General features: G+C 43.6%; 1 protein-coding gene across 1 annotated transcript; it reads right to left on the bottom strand.

The window, feature by feature from the left end:
* Positions 1-1,386: 1,386 nt before the first annotated feature.
* Positions 1,387-20,013, bottom strand: FOSL1 (FOS like 1, AP-1 transcription factor subunit). Its single transcript, XM_030220025.1, has 4 exons — positions 19,837-20,013; positions 5,797-6,054; positions 3,571-3,678; positions 1,387-2,957 (listed from the first exon to the last, which is right to left on the bottom strand). Exons 1-4 carry the CDS (start codon positions 19,954-19,956, stop codon positions 2,439-2,441), a joined length of 1,005 nt encoding a protein of 334 aa, XP_030075885.1. The 5' UTR covers positions 19,957-20,013; the 3' UTR covers positions 1,387-2,438.
* Positions 20,014-20,092: the final 79 nt, after the last annotated feature.

Below are 20,092 nucleotides of genomic sequence, written 5' to 3'. Positions count from 1 at the left end.
GGGGGGGAGGGAAGATGGGGAGGGTTATAGATGGCATGTCCTGGGATACCTAGGGATTATTGTATATATTCAGGAGTTTCTATACATATCAGGAATAACTGTGGAATACAGGAATTCCCGAAAGTATCTGTGGGTATTAGGGTTACTATGTGGAGTGAAGGAGTGGCCTAGTGGTTAGAGTACTGGTCTTGCAATCCAGAGGTGGCTGGTTCAAATCCCACTGCTGCTCCTTATGATCCTGGGCAAATCACTTAACCCTCCCTTTCCTCAGGTACAAACTTAGATTGTGAGTCCTCCTGGGACAAAGAAATATCCAGTGTACCTGAATGTAACTCACCTTGAGCTACTACTGAAAAAGGTGTGAGCAAAATCCAAATAATTAAATCCCTGTGATTTGATCAGCCACTAATGAAAAGCCAGGGAGGGATCTTGCAGCCCCCCAGGACCGTTCTGTGCCTGTCCTGCAAGCAGAGGTGGACCAGAGGGCCCACTCTCCTGTAGCCTCCATCAAATTTAATCACTTTTGATAGGTGATTAGGGTCCCTTGGCCCTTATTGCCTAGCGGCCCAGATCATTGTCAGTCCACCCCTGCCTGCAAGGGTCTGCCAACAGTACAGTTCTCCTGTGGGTTTATCACCACATTTCCCAGAAGTGGAATCATTCCAGTGTCATGAGATGTAATACATCTCATTCCCCATAAATCTGAGCAGATGCAACTAGGTCTCATCTTAGTAATGCTGAGCTGTTATGAGGTAAATTTTCAGCAAATTGCCTAGTGGTAACATACATGAGTAGTTTGTATATAGTTTCTGTTCTAAAATGTGTTCAAAGTTTCATAGGTTTAATTATACTTGCTACTTTCATGCACTGCCTTACATGAGAAAAATTATGTGCAGATGCTGAAAACTAATGCAGGCACAGTTTCACCCTGAGGGATGCTCATTTTCTCTGCAGACAAAGTCTCTGTTATGAAATATACATGTACTTTTTACCCACTAAGTTAGAGATAAATTGTGAGTTGGGTTAGGACTAGGTTCTATATATCATGCCTAAAATATTGGCACCGAAATGAAATATGCCTAAGTAAGCCTAAATTTCTGTGCAGTATCTAGAATACGCCGAGCGCCCGCCTGCAGGACTAAATTTAGTCGTGGGCAAATTCCAACATCTAAATTACGCGTGGACCGAGTGTATTCTGTAACAACACGTATAGATTTTAGAAACACGCATGTTGCACCCATTCTATGCCCATGGTCATGCCCCCTTTTCAACTATGTGACTTTGAATTTACATGCATCATGTTGCAGAATATGCTTAGATAGTTCTGTGCATAAATTCTAATTAATGCCAGTGTTAATAATTGCTTGTTAATTGGCAATTATCAGCGCTGATTGGCTTTCTAACTAATTAAGTTGCGCATGCAAATACAGAATATGACCAGATTTGCACATGCAATTTTATCACGCTATATATAATCCGGGGGATAACTCCCAAAGTTACATAGGTCATGCCTGTTTAATGCATGTCTCAAAGCTATTTATTGCATTAAACAGCAGGCTACAAGTGTCAGCTGACTGTCTGGAAGATGTTCTCCCTCACTGTGGAAGAATGTAGATAGGCTATTCTGCAACATACACACTTTCAGCCACATTCAACAGATTCATTTCTGGGAGCATTTGGGTAGAATTTTAACGTGATGCATATGGACTGTATTTTCATGTGCATGCATAGTATCTTTCGCTGAAAATCTAGAAGCACAAAAAGCAGGTGCTCAAATTATCGCCCCTTGTGGCTGACTAATTTGAAATTCTCATGCAAGTGTGTCATTAAAATTCAGCCATTCTTTTTACAGAGCCTCCTGTCTGGAGTGTAAGGCCTGCTTGTCAGTAAGAACACGGGTTTCCCACAGTTGTAAATTATTTCAGCTGCAGTTCCTGTTTTCTTGCAAAATTTGTTCTATCTTGGTCTGTCCATGGTGTACCCCTCCCCCTCTTTCTGCCTCTGTGTGGACCTGATATTGTACAGATACAATGGTGAATTCATGGTTTTGGATTTGGAATGTTTTTCTTTCTTGGTTGTATGGATCATACTCCCACACCCATGATTTCTCTTAACTGGATGCTGTAACAGTTTGTGAGATTATAAATAAAAAACATAAAATACATGTCTTAGACCTGCCATCTTCCTGAGAGGCAGGGTCACTTCTTACATTCAAACCTGCATAAAAATCCATCCAGAAAGCAAAGGAACCCAGTGCTTAGTCTTGTCTCCACTAGAGGAGACAAAGTGGTAAAGAGAATGCAGGAGGGAAATACAAAAGAGAAGAGAAGGAAAAATGAAGGCATGGATATTCTCTAGCTGCGATTCTTCTATGTGGAGGCACACAGAGGTAAGGTGAGTGAGTGGACATTTGTCCTGCTGATGCCCATCCCAGTTTCTCACAGCGCCAACAGTGTGGGTGAGTTCAAGTTGTCAGGTGACTGGTCGCTGCTACTGCTGCTTCTCCTGTGGGCAGCAGAGCAGAGTTCCCTATGGTAGGAGGAACTAGTACAGGGCTCCATCTCTGGCAGGCCAGGATAAGTAAAGACCAAGCTTGGTGTGAAGGGTGTGATGGAGGGTGTGGTCATCAGAGTGGGGGTGTGCAGAGACTCTGGATCCAGGAAGGTGCTGGTGCTCAGGTCAATGGCAGGCACTGGTTTAGTGGGGTGCTTACGGAGCTGCTGTGTCCCAGATGTGGAGGGCACCTGACTGTCCTGCTTCTCTTTGACACCAGAGGCAGGGGATGAGGAGAGGAAGGAGGACAGCTCACTGGCCTCGCCTTCCGATTCAGAGTCCTCAGGCATCTTGCAGGCAGGTTTATGTGCTGCCAGAATCAGCTCTAGTCGCTCCTTCTGTTTTTGCAGCTCAGAGATCTCCTTCTGCAGCAAAGACTTATCATCTTCCAACTTGTCTGTCTCCTAGAAGAAAGAAAAAAGAACCAAAGGGAATAAGAACCTAAAAGCACAGAAAAATACCCTGGGCGAATGCTGTGGCTTCCTAGAGAACAAGCCAGTTTTGTCTGGGGGTCCAAGTGTAAACTGAAATCATGTGGTTAGCATGGGAGGGGTCAGGTTTGTGCTGGGAGAGGACAGAGATTATTTACTACTACTTGATAAGTAATGAGAGGCAGTATAACAAAGATGTTTATAATTAAAATCAATAGAAAACAACTCCATCAAAATGTTAGAAAAAGGGCAAGGTAGGTAAAGAAAAATAAAATAATGGCAAAAGTACAGTTCTATCTAGCTGTAGGCTGAACTCCAATCAACCCACACACATGGTGGCTAAGGCTAATGAAAGCACGTGTGTCTCCTGTAAGGACCAAAACCTTATTTAAGAAAGCTTTGCTGTAAGGCAGTAAGGCAAGCGATTCCAAAGAAAGAGAGCTATGAAAAAGAAGGCATTCTGCCTGGAAACATTTGGTGTGATGGGCACTGGGTAGGGCCAATGAAAGATCTAGAATCTCATTGTTGGTTTGAAGGGATCTAGTTGACACTGACAAGTGCAGAATTTGACTGGAAAAGACCTTACCGCCTGCAGGTAATCCGTCAGCTCCTTCCTGCGGTTGCGACACTTGGCAGCTGCCAGCTTGTTGCGCTCCCGCCGTACCCTGCGACGCTCTTCCTCCTCAGTGCTCAGCTTAAAAAAAAAAACAGACCTCATTTAATCATGTTACCTAGGTCCACTGAGTCCCTTCCCTCCATCACAACATAATCTATGCTGGAACCTGAAGAAGGTTTTTTAATGGAAGAAATTCTCACTGGTTTTGGCAAAGTGTTACTGTGTAGCACAAGACATCCTTTGCTGGGTGAAAACTAGACTCTAATAATATATGTGGAACATATCTTATTCAGAACCTGCACAGATCACAAGCAAGATGTCTCCTGCAAACTATCCCTGACATAAGTCACCCATTTGGTGAGTCATTCCAGGGATGCCTCATCCATGCTTGAACAGGGACAGCTGCATTTTTCTACACTGAGAAACGTCCTGCCTTTTGGAGCCCTGGAAGCCGACCTGCTCCCGCTTCCCTTCTGACTCAGCCGTGGTTGGGTGAGTTGTCAGGCAGACATTTCCTGGCTTCCTGAGGAACTCTGCTCTGTGCCTGGCAGAAGGAACAGGGGTGCCAATCAAGAACAGCAAATATGAATCCTCCCCATCCCAACTCAAGAAATGGGAATTTTTGAAAACTTTCAGTTCATCACATACCAATGATGTAGCACTGATTCTCTGCTTTGTACAGTTTGGCATCTTGCTCTGACCTTGGAGTTCACCTTCACCAGATGGGAATGAGTGTCATAGGGCTACTAACTCACTAGTTAATCTGAATAGACTGATCTGCTCCTGCTTTTTTCCACAGAGAATGTTGAACTTCATCACCATAGATGCAATGGATCAAAAGCAAGTCTGAGCTAGTCTGTTCTGGTTGACCCTGGGTGAGCTGGCAATATCTGGCCCACTATACAAAACCTGAGCAGTGCATAAATGAAATTTCTTCACTGACTGGAAAGTCTTTCACCAATGGTTTTCACTCCAACTGCAAGGACTGTCAGTGGGCCAGGTTTTCAGGTTGTCCCTAATAAACATTCATTAGGGCAGGGGTTCTCAACCCAGTCCTTGAGACACATTAAGCCAGTCTGATTTGCATTCAATGGAGGCAGTGCATGCAAATTTCTCATTCATATTCATTGTGGGTATCCTGAAAACTGACTGTCTGAGTGTGTCCTGAGGACTGGTTTGAAAACTGCTGTATTAGGGATATCCTGGAAACCTGATCTGTTGGCAACCCTTAAGGACTGGAAACGAAGACCAAGCCCTTGGCTGTGATCATTATCTTCAGAAAAACAGGCAATATAGTCAAGTATTTGCACTACAGTCCTGTGCTCCAATGACTGCATGTGCCTGAATTCTGATCTCCAGCTCTGCCCATGACTTAGGTGATCTGTCACTTTAAACCAGGTTTTCATTGGATCATATTATTATTGCACACGGAAGTGTCTTGCAAGGTAATTTGTGCCAGTCCCTCCATTCCATGAGATGGCAATACATTGTGAAACAAACAGAGGATCACTATATAGCAAAAGGATGGAATCAAACCAAAACAAATGATTTTTACTCTTCAAAAATTTATGGGGGATAGGTAACCTGCACAAATCAGTAGGTGCCTAAACAAAGGCATGGAGGGTTGTAACCTGCTTAAAGCAGCAAACACAATTCTTGCTGCCTTACTGGACAAACTAGATGGACCATACTGGTCTTTATCTGCTGTCATACTGTGTTAGATTAAGTTTGGATGAAAGATTTTCTATATCAAGCCAAATGGTTGTCAGGCTGTATGTGTGTTCCCCATGTGCCCACTAGATGGCAGTAGTACAAAGTTTTCAGTACACTGGGCTTTGGGGTCCAAAATCACCTGCACATGCTCTGGCTTGGACAAATCCATGTCCCCTAGCATAAGCTCTGACAGTTGTCAGAGTACAGACCAGTAGGCTGGGTAAAGGTGTCAAAAGGTGACAGAAGACTGAGTATAAGTACCCACAATGGGCATCACTGCACTGCTGTTGCTGGGAGAAATTTTGGTTGAGTAGGGGAATTCATTTTTATTCCCTGGAAGCTTAGACCTGATTTGCCTCTTTTAAATATTTGAATGCTGATGTAAAATCATTTTTGTGGGACCAGCTCTACCTATCTCACCCACCCAGTCCTCCTTCCCACAGCCAGGACTGCATCAGCAGAACAAAGTAAAGTGCCACTTACGTGTTCATTGTGCCTCCGCCGTACCCCCACTGAAGGGCCGATGGCACGAATCACACCAGGTCGTGAGGAGGCATAAGGGGAAAAGGCAAAAGGCCGGAGGTAGGAGGTGGAAGCTGAGGTGCCACAGGAGGTGGTGATGACCGTAGGCTGCACCATCCACTGTAGATCTTGGCTGGAGGTAATAGCATTGAGGGTAGGCACAAAGCCACTGGAGCTGCCACCATCACTGGACCCTGCCCCCTGAGGCACGTTATATTTCTGGGGAAGGAAGGAGGAAGAACATGTGGGTGAGTGCAAGGATCCATCATTGAAACTTCCCCCCCAGACCCTACATACCAATCATACAGATGACATTGATTTATGCCTCTTATGATCATAAGAGTCACACTGGTTAGAAAGGACGGTCGAATATCAAACCCTACACTGTGGTACAGACAAACACTTTGTACCTGTATCAGAGCAGAGAGGGTTGAGGGAAACCTAGTGCTACAGCAGAGGGGAGCAGAACAGAGACACAATAGTGTAGGGGTGAGAGGAGAGCTCAGCCCAGGAGATTAGATGGACACAAAGCAACTCCTCTACTGTTACATATAAAGGTGAACAGAGACACAGCCCTGGAGATTAGATGGACACAGAAGAACTGTTCTGGTGTTATAAAGGTGAGCAGGGAGCAAAGCCCAGGAGCTTAGATGGACACAGAGAAATTCTTCTAGGTTACAGTTTAAAAGTGAACAGCGAGCACAGCCCAGGAGATTAGATGGACACAGGGGAACTCCTCTAGTGATACAGTATAAAGGTGAACGGGGACACAGCCGGAGGGGGAGGAGGGGATGCAGACAATTGGCAGCTATAGGAGGCAAAGTGTGAATTTGCCAGTTTTCTTCCTCACTCTGCCTATGCCTATTATTCCCATGCCAGATGGCCTCTGTGTTATCTATTGTCTAACGACAAAGGCATTGCACAAGTTTTCATCATCTGTTGGCACCTTCCTGTCCTGCCAAACCTGCTCCCTCTGATGATGGATTATGACTCTCATAACCACATAGCAACGCCCAGGCTCCAGCAGAGCCCCCAGCAGTTGTGCCTTGCAGGATAGTAAAACAAGAGACTCCAACTAAATTGAGACAGCACTGAGGCTGAAACTACCATAAAGTTGCTGCGATAAGGTGAAATGCATTTGGGCAATGTTCCAGTATATGGTTTCTCTACTTCCACACTTACAAAATCCATTGACGTCTGTGTACTATGCAATCTTGCCCTGCCTTTCACCCTCCCTGTTCTTCATAAAAAAATTATCACGAATACAATAATAACAGGACATCTTAGGACATACAAGATCGGTCAGGGCACTGCTGGGACTGACTGTGAGTCCCTGAGCATGTACCAACCCAGGCTTGTACTCTCCCCTTAAATATATGACCTCCCCTCCCTTTAAAGGCAGATCAAAAATAAAGATTAATGACAGGCTCCAAACTCACACAGTCAGGGACAGAGCTGGGGGTTAAAACTGGTATGAAACTGGGAAACTGGATATCCAAATGGCAGATGACTTTTAATGTGAGGAAGTCACCCCATGCCTGGAACAAACTCCCTGAGCCTATACGCCGTGCCCCCTCCTTACCCATCTTCAAATCAATGCTCAAAGCCCACCTCTTCAATGTCGCCTTCGGCACCTAATCAGGAAAACTTAACTACCCCAACTTGACATTTCGTCCTTTAGATTGTAAGCTCTTCCAAGCAGGGACCGTCCTTAATTGTTAATTTGTACAGCGCTGCGTAACCCTAGTAGCGCTCTAGAAATGTTAAGTAGTAGTAGTAGTAGGAAGTGCAAAGTGATGCATGTGGGAAAGAGGAACCCAAACTATAGTTACATGATACAAGGTTCCACATTAGGAGTCACTTCTCAGGCAAAGGATCTAGGTGTCATAGTTGATGATACGTTGAAACTCTCTGCTCAACATGCAGAGGCAGCTAAGAAAGCAAATAGAAAGTTAGGAATTATTAGGAAAGGAATGGAAAACAAAACTGAGAATGTTATAAAGCCTTTGTATCGCTCCGAGGTACAACCACACCTTGAATTCTGTGTGCAGCTCTGGTCACCGCATCTCAAAAAAGATATAACAGAATTAGAAAAAGGTACAGAAAAAGGTTATAAAAATGATAAAGGGGATGGGACGACTTCCCTATGAGGAAAGGCTGAAGTGGCTAGGGCTCTTTAGCTTGGAGAAGAGATGGCTGGGGGAGATATTATAGAGGTCTATAAAATACTGAGTGGAGTGGAAAAGGGGCATGCAATGAAGCTACTAATTAGTACATTTAAACCAAACCGGAGAAAATATTTCTTCACTCAATATGTAATTAAACTCTGGAATTCGTTACCAGAGAATGTGGTAAAAGCAGTTAGTTTAGCAGGGTTTAAAAAAGGTTTGGATAATTTCCTAAAAGAAAAGTCCATAAGCCATTATTAAGATGGACTTGGGAAAACCCACTGCTTATTTCTAGGATAAGCAGCATAAAATCTGTTTTATTGTTCTGGGTTCTTGCCAGGCACTTGTGACCTAGATTGGCCAATGTTGGAAAGAGGATACTGGGCTTGATGGACCTTTGGTCTGTCCCATTATGGCAACACTTATGTTCTTATATTTGATAATTAAAGAATCAGCAGAGACTGCAGTTGAAGACTACCAAGGATTTTACATAAAGGAGAAAATGACCTTGAGTTCTACAGATTAGCAGAAATGCCACAGCATTACAAGGTTATTTCCTCTTTGCTGGCAAAAAAGGCTCCAGTATTTGGCTTGTTCCCTTGCGATAAGGCAGAGAGGTCAATTTGTCTCACACTACTTGTCATTTAAAGGCCTTTTTACTAAAGGGTTGGTGCACAGCAATTGACTTGCCACGTGCCAATCCAGAACTACTGCCGGGATGTGCCAGGATGTGCCATTTCTGGCGCTACAAAAATATTTTCTATAGCTCCAGTGCTTACCCGGCATTAATCGACCATTGCAGGTTACCACCGGGTTATGGCAGAAGCCCTTACTCACCACCTCAATGGGTGGCGGTAAGTGCCAGATAGCCGTACAGCGCCAGAAGTGTGGCCTAGTGGTTAGGGTGGTGCACTTTGGTCCTGGGCAACTGAGGAACTGAGTTTGATTCCCACTTCAGGCACAGGCAGCTCCTTGTGACTCTGGGCAAGTCACTTAACCCTCCATTGCCCCATGTAAGCCGCATTGAGCCTGCCATGAGTGGGAAAGTGCGGGGTACAAATGTAACAAAAAAAAAAACTCCAAAGCATTTCAAATCCTTGAGATTAATGAGGAGTCTGTGATAAAAAGATTCAAGAAAAACCAAAATGAATGGATGACATGTTTTGCCTTCTAGGGAGGGTGATAGATGGTACCACAGGTCTGGTTCAGTTATCTATCTTTTCCTTATTTCCAGAGAACAGAGACTAGGCTCTCTGTAGAAGAGGGCATGGCTTGATCCAGCTGCTAAGGCTACAGCTGGCCTAGCTTTACCTTCCCCGAAGCTATGCTGCAGGGCCAGATATGCAACAGCTACTTTGGAAGACACTTCCATACTCAAATGTATAGTTAGGGAAAGAATTTCCAAATTCATTCAATATATAAACCACAATATATTACTAAGCATCCTAGAATACTTCAGGATTGGTGGAAATGTACTAAGCTGGATCAAGGGTGTCCTAACAACTAGAACATATCAAGTGAAATCAAACTCGAATATATCATCACCATGGAAAACAGACTGTGGAGTACCTCAAGGATCACCACTTTCACCGCTTCTTTTCAACCTAATGATGATCCCACTAGCCAAATCCTTATCCAATCAAGGCCTTAACCCTTTCATATATGCAGATGATGTCACATTATACATCCCTTACAGTCATGACCTAACAGAAATCACCAAAGAAATCATACTCAGCTTGAACATCATGAACTCATGGGCGAACGCATTTCAACTAAAACTAAACACTGAAAAAACACACTGTCTTATCCTCTCATCCCAATTTAACATGAACAAACCCACCAACATAACCACCCCAGACTACACCCTCCCTATCTCAGATAGCCTGAAAATACTTGGAGTTACAATCGACCGAAATCTCACACTAGAGAGCCAAGTGAAAGCTACAACAAAGATAATGTTCCACCCACCTCCTCCCACCCTGTCAGACTGTCATAGTAATGCTTGAATGTTTTCACTTATAAACACTGTCAGCTAGCACATTTGCTTATTTCCGATCTGAGGAAGAAGGGCAACCTTCGAAAGCTAATCAAGAAATGTATTAAGTTATGTCCAATAAAAAAGGTATCATCTTATTTTCTTTTCCATGTTTTATTTTGTTTGATTTCTATTGATAACCTTAAGAGTGGACTAACACGGCTACCACACTCCTCTACTTATGTGGAAACTCAAAAGAGTGAAACCATTCTTCCCGAGGGAAATATTTCACAAATTGGTACAATCAATGGTACTAAGCCACCTAGACTACTGCAATGGAATTTATGCAGGATGCAAAGAACAAATCATAAAGAAACTCCAAACTGCCCAAAACACAGCAGCCAGACTCATATATGGAAAAACAAGATTCGAAAGCGCAAAACCCTTACGAGAAAAACTAAACTGGCTCCCAATCAAAGAATGTATTGCGTTCAACATCTGCACCCTCGTTCACAAAATCATCAACGCTGAAGCCCCGGGATACATGTCAGACCTCATAGACCTCCCAATCAGAAACTCATCAAGATCAACACGATCATACCTAAATCTCCACTACCCAAGCTGCAAAGGACCACCTATACTTCCGGAAACTACTAAAAACGTACCTGTTCAAAAAGGCATACCTGAGCGACCCAACTTAAATGCCTCAACTCAGCAACACAACAGAAACAAAGCTCATTTGGACATAAACTACCTCTTCCTCCTTATGTCCTAAGTCTGTCTGTCACGTACGAACTTTACTCTACCACAACCTCACTCTGTATTTGTTCTACGGTACTATCCAGCTCATAATCGAAAGTGAAAGACGCCTATATTTCGACCCAAATCGGGAGATGGGCGTCTTTCTCCCCTGGGCACCCAAATCGGTATAATCGAAAGCCGATTTTGGGCGTTTCCAACTGCAATCCGTCGCGGAAACGGGTAAAGTTGACAGGGGCGTGTCAGAGGCGTGGTGAAGGCAGGACTGGGGCGTGGTTATCGGCCGAGGAGAGATGGGCGTCTTTAGCTGATTATCAAAAAAAAGGCGTTTTTAGCACGATTTTGGGTCACTTTTTTTGGACCCTTTTTTTTCAGGTCCAAGTCCCAAAAAAGTGCCCCAACTGCCCAGATGACCACCGGGGGGAATCAGGGATGACCTCCCCGGACCAGTAGTCACTAACCCCCTCCCACCAAAAAAACCCCCACTTTACAAACTTTTTTTCCCAGCCTGTATGCCAGCCTCAAATGCCGTATCCACCTCCATGACAGCAGAATGTGTTCTATCCTCTGACAGCCTTTCTCTGGTTCTGATGTGGCTCTCGGGTGAGTGTGACACCTTTTCTGTTATGCGCACTGCAGAGTCACATCAGTAATGCATTGTGGTGGGTGTAGGGTATTGGGCTCTGTGATTCCACTAGCTTGTGGTAAATGCTCACGATGTTGGTAGTTGGTAGGCTGTACTCCCATGGTGCTTTTCCCCCTGCTTACTGGGTCAGAGTGTGCCCTGTTTTCTTTCCGGTAGTCCATGAGGTAGTGGCAATTTTTGTAAGCCAGTTTTAGATCCCTTTCATGTGTTAGCCACGTTACAGAACCTAGTTCTTACCTTGAATGTTGCTGAAAGAGGGCATTGTACAGCATTCTGCCAGCTTTGATCTACTGCTAATCTCAGTACCAGGGAGACTCGTTGCCAGTGGGGCACAACCTCTGATCTGCAGTTAACTGTGAGTAAATGTGCTTATTCCAATAAAGGACATTTTCGGAGAGATTAGTCTTCAGGTGTTAACTGGTGTGCCAAAGTTATACAGCAGCAACAAGTCCTAGAGGGTCCCTGGAGCACTTTTAGTGGGTACCGCAGTGCACTTCAGGCATGTGGACCCGGGCCAATCCCCCCTCCTACCTGTAACACTTGTGCTGGTAAATGGGAGGCCTCCAAAACCCACTGTACCCACATGTAGGTGCCCCCTTCACCCCTAAGAGCTATGGTAGTGTTGTACATTTGTGGGTAGTGGTTTTTGGGGGAAGGGGGTTGGGTGCTGAGCACCCGTGGTAAGGGAGCTATGCATGTGGGAGCTTTTTCTGAAGTCCACCGCACTGACCTCTAGGGTGCCGAGTTGGTGTCCTGGCATATCAGGGGGGCCAGTGTACTACGAATCCTCGCCCCTCCCATGACCAAATGGCTCAGATTAGGACGTTTTTGAGCTGGATGTTTTTAGTTTCCATTATCGCTAAAAAAAACAAACGCCCAGCTCAGAAACGAACAAAAAAGATGGACATCCATTTTTTTTTGAAAATATGGGCTGTCCTGCCTCTTCACGTACCCGTTTTCGGACATAGACGCCCATGGAGATAGGTGTTCGCGTTCGATTATGCCCCTCCACGTAAACCACATTGAGCCTGCAAATAGGTGGGAAAATGTGGGATACAAGTGTTACAAATAAAAAAATAAAATATTAAACTAATGAAGGATCTTGACCAATTTACCCCCTAGGAGTAAGCAGCAAAGAATGAATCCGCTCTTTGGTATCTTCCAGGTACTTCCTAGGTGCCTGAATTGGCCACTGTCAAACACAGGGTGCTGGACTTGATGGACCTTTGTGTTGACCTTAGTGTGGCATGTCTTATCAATAAATTCCCCAATATGGTAAAACTGTAATCTAACATTGTACAGAATGGCAGAAAAAGACCAAAATGGCATATCCAATATGTCCAGTAAGGTGCTCCATTCAAGCAATCCCCTCTTCTGCCTTCATTTAGACTTCCAGCTGCAGAACTGCTCCAGGTAGGTTGCTCCTAATATCTTAGAAGCCCAAAAATACAATTTCATTGCTGTTTTGAACTGAGGTGCCCAGCGCTTGCTCTGTGTTTCAAAATTGCCAGGAATGGGTCATGGCATGGACCTAAAGCTTTAAACAAAGATGTGCAGCAGGAGTTTGGATTATCCTCTAAAGACTTAAAAAAAATGCTTTTAATGAGGACCAATTTAATGAAGAAACATATCTGTGCCTTGAAAAGGCCTAGATTAGGAGCACATGATGCACACAAGGTAAGATCAAGGTGGGAAAGAGATTTTGCTACCCAGTAGGAGGACTCAGAGCTGGATCAAGTGTTACTAATGTGGAGAGACTCCACTAGAGCCTCTGACAGCCCTGTTATTGCAGGCACATTTACAAACAGATTATAGCAATACCCTGTATAAATAAAAACAATGAGTCTCTTCCAGTGGGATATTGGAGAAGATGTGGTTGGTTTGATCTTTTTTGGAGACAGAGTCAGGCGCAGTGAGTTTGATTTGGAGGAATGTGAAATTCCAGAGGAATCTTGTATGGATCTTATTGGAAACTGATGCAGGCTGGCTATTTTATAGCAATTTAGAGTCCTGATTGGAAATTAGAAAAAAAAACATGCTGAGAGTGTGAAGGAATGCTTTAATTTAATTTCAATTATAGCTTCTTTTGAAGAGTTAATTCCATGCATCAAAAATACATTTCACTTCTTTCAAAAACAACATCTCCTCAAATGTATGGAAATGGAGCTCTGCTATTGTTTTCTAGTGTTACTGTTGTACTAAACTATTTTTTTGTGATGTTATATTGACAGAGTATATTCTTTCTGGGGATAGGGATGCGGAGAAAAAGGGGAGGAGAATATAGGGTGGAATACTGAAAGATTACTGTTGAATCTCCCTTCCTTTGATATAAGGATCTTGGGATTTGTTGGTTTATATTATTTCCATGAGTATGGATATTTATCTGGAATAAGACTTCTCACAATAAACATTTCTGATTTAAAGAAAAAATGACTAGGCCATATGGCTACCTCCTCACATACCCCGTTGACCGATTGGTTTCTGGGGCCAGTTTTAAGGAGAACCCATACTGACTTTCTATGGATTTTTCTCTCAGAATTCACAGTAAATTAAGGATGCACAATTTCTAAACTGTGGAAGAAAATGAGCTTGCAGATTTGTACACAAGACAATTTCTGAACTGTCTGTATGCAAATACTCTGACTTCCAGTTCAGCTTTTTCATTAAATTTGCATCTGTACTGCTTTCACTTACTGCAGAGTGGCAATAAGCTTGAAAGCTCTAGGTATTTTTCACTGACATCACTGGGTATGGACTCTTCAGTTTTCCAAAGACATCATTGATGGAGCATAACTGCCCTTCTCCTTGTGCAGTACTAAGTACACAGGGTTAAAAAAAAAAAATCAATAACACGAACAGATCTGAGCTGAAAGTTCCAGACCAGACAGGCACACAGACATCACCCAGGAGCATCACACAGTGGATATGACAGAAAAATATAGAATTAATAATTGAAAAAGCCTGGAATAAGTACAAAGGATCTTTAGTAAGAGAGTAGTGAAAGGAAAGCCAGAGGACAAGGCAGCAGAAATGCAATTAGGAAGATTTTACCTGTGAGTGTGTTTAAGTTTCTAGGTTTCACATAGGAATTTCTGCATGCTAGAATATTCTGAGCATCCCCATCCACTGAAGCTCTGCAGTAATAGCAGGGCAGAGTAACTCAGAAGCAATAAGCCTAAGGTGGATCTGAGTAGGGAGGCACAGAACAGAAAAACACATGTCTAACCTTAAGGATTCATTATTTTACCTTGACTCCAACATGGATTTAGCAAAAGGAAGCGCATTGCTCCATCAATCAGCTAGATTTTTTGAAGGTGTTAATAAGGATAAGAGTAACGTCAAACCCCTATGAGAAAAACTGCACTGGCTCCCAATCAAAGAACATATTGCATTCAAAATCTGCACCCTGGTTCATAAAATCATCTACGGCGAAGCCCCAGGATACATGACAGACCTCAAAGACCTACCAACCAGAAATACAACAAGATCAACACAAACATATCTAAATCTCCACTACCCAAGCTGCAAAGGCCTCAAATATAAATCAACCTATACATCCAGCTTCTCCAATATAAGCACACAACTATGGAACGCACTACCAAACGCCATGAAAGCAACATATGACCACTTAAACTTCCGGAAACTACTAAAAACTAACCTGTTCAAAAAGGCATACCCTAACGATCCAACTTAAATGTCTTCACTCTGCAACCAGTGGCGTAGATAGGTGGGGCGCCAGGTGAGCGGCCGCTTCCCCAAATGGAGTTCTGTTGGCACCGGCGCCTATTTTTTTCTCATCATGTTGCATTGAAAATGTGCGCTGGCGCCGGCAGAAGTCCACTCTTGCGTTGCTTTCGCTCCCCCCATGCCGTCAACATGGCTCCGCTTCTGTCTGCCACATAACATAACCAAAGCTCGTGCAGGACATAACTTAACTCTTCCTCCTTACGATTACCCAATGTGTCTGTCACACATGAACTCTACTCTGCCACGACATCACTCTGTATTTGTTCATACCGATATTGGCGATCGCCTTTACGGTAACATGTAAGTCACATTGAGCCTGCAAATAGGTGGGAAATGTGGGATACAAATGTAACAAATAAAAATATAGTGTACAGTATTTGTATTTTCAGAAGGCATTTGATGAAATCCCTTAGCAGAGCCTCCTAGGAAAGCAAAAAGCCATGGAGGAGAAAGCTACATTTGACTGTGGCTTAAGAATTGCTTAAAAGATACGCAACAAAATAGGACTAACGGATCAATTTCCTCAACTGAGTACCCCAGGGGTTTGTGCCGAGCCTAATTAAAAAAAAAAAACTATTTATAAATGATCTAGAAAAGGGAGCAGGGTGACATGTGAGGTAATTAAATCTGCAGATTGCACAAAATATTCAAAATCATTAAATTACAAAGATAGGTGCACAATTGGTGCATGGTTAGAGAATAAGGTCATTTACCCTCATAAACTAATTGGCAGTAATTAGTAGTTACACACAACTGTTCTATGCCCCTATAGTATTCAACTTCATAGGAGGTGTGGCCAAGGGAGGGGCATGGGCAGGTCAGGGGCGTGCCCAGCACTTGGAGGGGGGGTATTATAGAATACTTAAATTTACATGCCTAAATGCCAGTAGTTAGGCACAAGCATTAACCCCCGGATTCTAAATAGCACAACTTAAGTTGCCCATGTAAATCCAGTCATATTCTGGATTTGCACTCAATTAGTTAACAAGCCAATCAGCACCGATAATTGCCATTTAACAATTATTGGCACTAATTGGCAATAATTAGAATTTACACACAGAACTGTCTAAGCATATTCTATAACGTGATGCACGTAAATTTGAAGTCGTATAGTTGAAAAGGGGGTTTGGCCATGGGCGTGGAATGGGCGGGTCATGGGCACTTCTAAAATCTATGTGCATTGTTATAGAATACACCTGGTCCACACCTAATTTAGGCGTCAACATTTATACTGCCTGCAACTAAATTTAGTCATGCAGATGGGCACTCGGAGTATTCTATAAACTGCACCAAAATTTAGGCATACGTTATAGAATACGCCTAGGCATATTTTGTTTCGGTGCCGATTTTTTTAGGCATGATATATAGAATCTAGTCTTCTCTCTCTCTTTTCTTATTCTGTTTTGCTAACTGTACTTTTTTTGCCATGTACTTTTCATTTAAAGGAGAAGCGCTATAGCAAACCAAATAAACCATAAACCTTGCAAGACTGAGGATCTAAATGGCAGATAACTTTAAAGTGTACAAATACAAAGTAATGCACATGGGAAAAGTAATCCTAACTATAGGTGCATGACCCAGTTTCATATCATGAGTCAGTCCCCAGGAAAAGGATCCTGGAGTCATTATGGACAAAATGTTGTAATCCTCAGCTCAGCACGTGGCGGCAGTCACAAAAGCAAACCAAATGTTAGTAAGTATTAGGAAAGGAATGGAAAATAAAGCAAAGAATATCACATAATGGCTCTGTATCACGTCATGGTGCAACTGAACCTTGAATACTGTGTGTAGTTCTGGACGCCCCATATCAATAGATATTGCAGAACCAGAAAAAGTACAGAGAAGGGTGACCAAAATGATAAGGGAATGGAACAGCTACTCTTTGAGAAAGGGCTAAACTGGTGGTGAGGGTTCTTCAGAATAGAGAAGAGACAAGTAAAAGGAGACATGATAGAGGTCTAGAAAATTGTGTATACATTTTTTCACTCAAAGAATAGTTAAGCTGTGGAACTCGTTGCTGGAGGATATTGTATCAGCAGTTAATGTATCTGGATTTTTAAAAAGTTTGGACAAGTTCCTGGATGAAAAGTCCATAGTCTGTTATTGAGATGGACATGGGGGAAGCCACTGCTTGCTCCAGGATTGGTAGCATGAAATATTGCTACTAATTGGGTTTCTGCCAGGTACTTGTGACCTGGATTGGCCACTGCTGGAAGCAAGATACTGGGCTAGATGGACCACTGGTCTGACCCAGTATGGCTATTCTTATGTTCTTGTTATTTAACCTTTCAAATAGTTCTAAGACTAGGGGATACTCCACAAAAGAGGTAGCAGATTTTAAATAAACCTCAGAAAGTATTTTTCCACTCATTGTACAATTAAGCTGTAGATGTTGAGGCCATTTTACTAAGCCACGCTAAAAAGTGGCTAGCACTGTTGTCAGCACATGGGTTTTGACATGCTGTGACCACTTTTAGCATGGCGGTAAAATGGCCGCATTGCCATATATTTCTTTAATGGCCATGCACTAATTTCCCAATTAGTGCACGGCGATTACCACAGGAGTCATTACTGACACCTATTTTGTTGGTGCTAAGGGCTTCCGTACTGCCCATGGTAATCGGGCAGCACGAAGCAATGTAACCACGCTACCCGATTAGTGCAGGGCACACTTACTCTCTGCCCATAGCTGCACCTCCTGCAATGAAAAATTAAAACTATTTTTCAGCACAGGATTAGCACATGCTGATTGGCACACTACCACGGAATGCATCCCACGGAGCAGTGTTTTTTGTCACGCAGTAGGCACGTACTAATGCCTACCGTGCTTTAGTAAAAGGGCCTCTTTGTTGCTGGAAGATGTGGTCAGGGCAGTTAGCTTAGCTGGATTATAGAAGGGTTTAGAGCAGTGGCATAGCCAAGGGTGGGCTTGGGTGGGCCCAGGCCCACCCACTTTGGGCTCGGGCCCACCCAGTACCAGCATGGCTATAATGTGGCTGGCAGGGATCCCCAAGCCCCACCAGCCGAAAACTTGAAACAACTGTCCCTCCTGCATACCTTGTAAATAGCAGATCTTCGCCTGCAGTGAGCAGTGACTGATGCATACTGCTCGCACCAGCCCCATAGCCTTCGCTCTGATATATTCTTGCCTAGGCAGAAACAGGAAGTTGCATCAGAGGGAAGGGTATGGAGCCAACATCAGCAGTGTGTATTAGTTGCTGCCCGTTGCCAGTGAAAATCTGCTACTTAAAAGGTATTCAGGAGACGGAGGATATTTGAGAGACCATATGGCATGCAGGTGAGAGGAGAGACCTCATCATCTGTGGGATGAGGCGGGGTTCTTCTGCCCACCCATCTTGGGCCCAGGCCCACCCAAACTTTGGTGCCTGGCTACGCCCCTGGTTTAGAGAAGTTCCTGGTTGAGAAGTCCATAAACCATTACTAGCCAGGCAGACTTGGGAAAGCCACCATTTATCTCTGGATGTGCTTCTGGGATCCTGCTGGGTAGGCCACCATGTGAGACAAAAAGCTGTACTTGATGGACCATTGAACTCTCCCAATATGGCACATCTTATATTCCTATTAGCAGGAGATACTTTTAGAAAGATTAATTATATCTAGGAAGTACAGGAGCTACAGGAATTCCAATAGTTATAAGCAGCCTCAGATATCATTGGAAAGGCAGGTTGAAAAGGTTGAAAAAAAATGGCATCCTGACCCTGAGATGTCAAGGGCTATCTTTAGGCCAACAGATCTGTTCCACATTATGAAACATTGCACAAATTATCCAAAAAGGATGGCTATGTTGAAGGCAAAACTAGGGAAGCAGGCACTACATCCTTATAGTAAAGGGATCTTTCCTAGAGAGCACATAGGATTCCACAAAAATGCCTTTACCATGGAAGTGCTGGGGTGTGGGTCACAACCTTCTCCTGACAAGCCAAAATCTTTTACAATTCTTGTTATCAAGGTAAGTGCCAGTTGCCACACCTCAAAAAAAAAAAAAGCAATTTTGGTGAACCATTCTGAACTGAAAATCCACATCACGGAGCTTGAGAGCCATCAAACAGCAAATGTGACAGGGTCCCCAAGTGTGTGCACTTTGCTGGCCTAGTCCAGCCTAGGGCAAGATCTGATGTGCCCAAAGGAAGACAATATTCCAAACGTGTCACCCAGTCAGAAGACCTTGGTTAAAACATCCTTTCCAAGGCAAGCACAGAAAATCCAAGAGAGCCAATATGGTGCTCCCCATCCTTCCATTTTTGTTATATGTGATGCTTATGTTGGTGACTGTAATATCTCCTGGGTACTAGTCACTTGCCCTGCTCCTGTGAAAAGGTGTTCTTATAGGAGGAGGGGGTAGTCTTAAAACAGGGCCACCTATATTATATAGGAGGGAACGGGGGGGGGGGGGGGCAACGGAATATGAAACGTTCTTAAAATGTGATGACGTGAGCTTCTAAGTTAAATTCTGCCTTGAATATCGATATGGTGTTAATAATAATGTTCACAAAATAACAAAGAAGAAAGTGTTAAACATAGTATCCCTAATACTATCATTAGTAATCATAGTAGATTATGTCCCCATATAAAACAAAGAATATAACGTGCATTAATTTAATAAATATAATAATAATCATACCTGGAATAACCTAGGTGATATTGAAAGGTAATAAATCCAGTAATAGTGCTGAATCAGTGCTTACCTGCTGCTGGGGGGCGCTGGGGGGCAGGACCCCGCTTCCCCTGTGGGCAGGATGCTGGGGGCTATCACTACTATAGCCTGAGCTCACACTAGGGTAAATGCCCCTGTAATCCCGGAACATCTCAGCTCTGCACTGGTTCTGGTGCTGCTGTCTCCCGCCTCTCTCGCAGCTGCTGTCTCGCTGCCAGACACTCATTCGCGCGCCAGGCTCCGCTTTCCTTTTTATGAATGGTGTACCATGGAGCAAACTACTCTGT

The sequence above is a fragment of the Microcaecilia unicolor genome, chromosome 11 (genome assembly GCF_901765095.1).
Source record: "Microcaecilia unicolor chromosome 11, aMicUni1.1, whole genome shotgun sequence".
Classification (NCBI taxonomy): domain Eukaryota; kingdom Metazoa; phylum Chordata; class Amphibia; order Gymnophiona; family Siphonopidae; genus Microcaecilia; species Microcaecilia unicolor.
The sequence above is the reverse complement of the archived record's forward strand: the minus strand, read 5'-3'. Positions and strand labels throughout refer to the sequence as shown.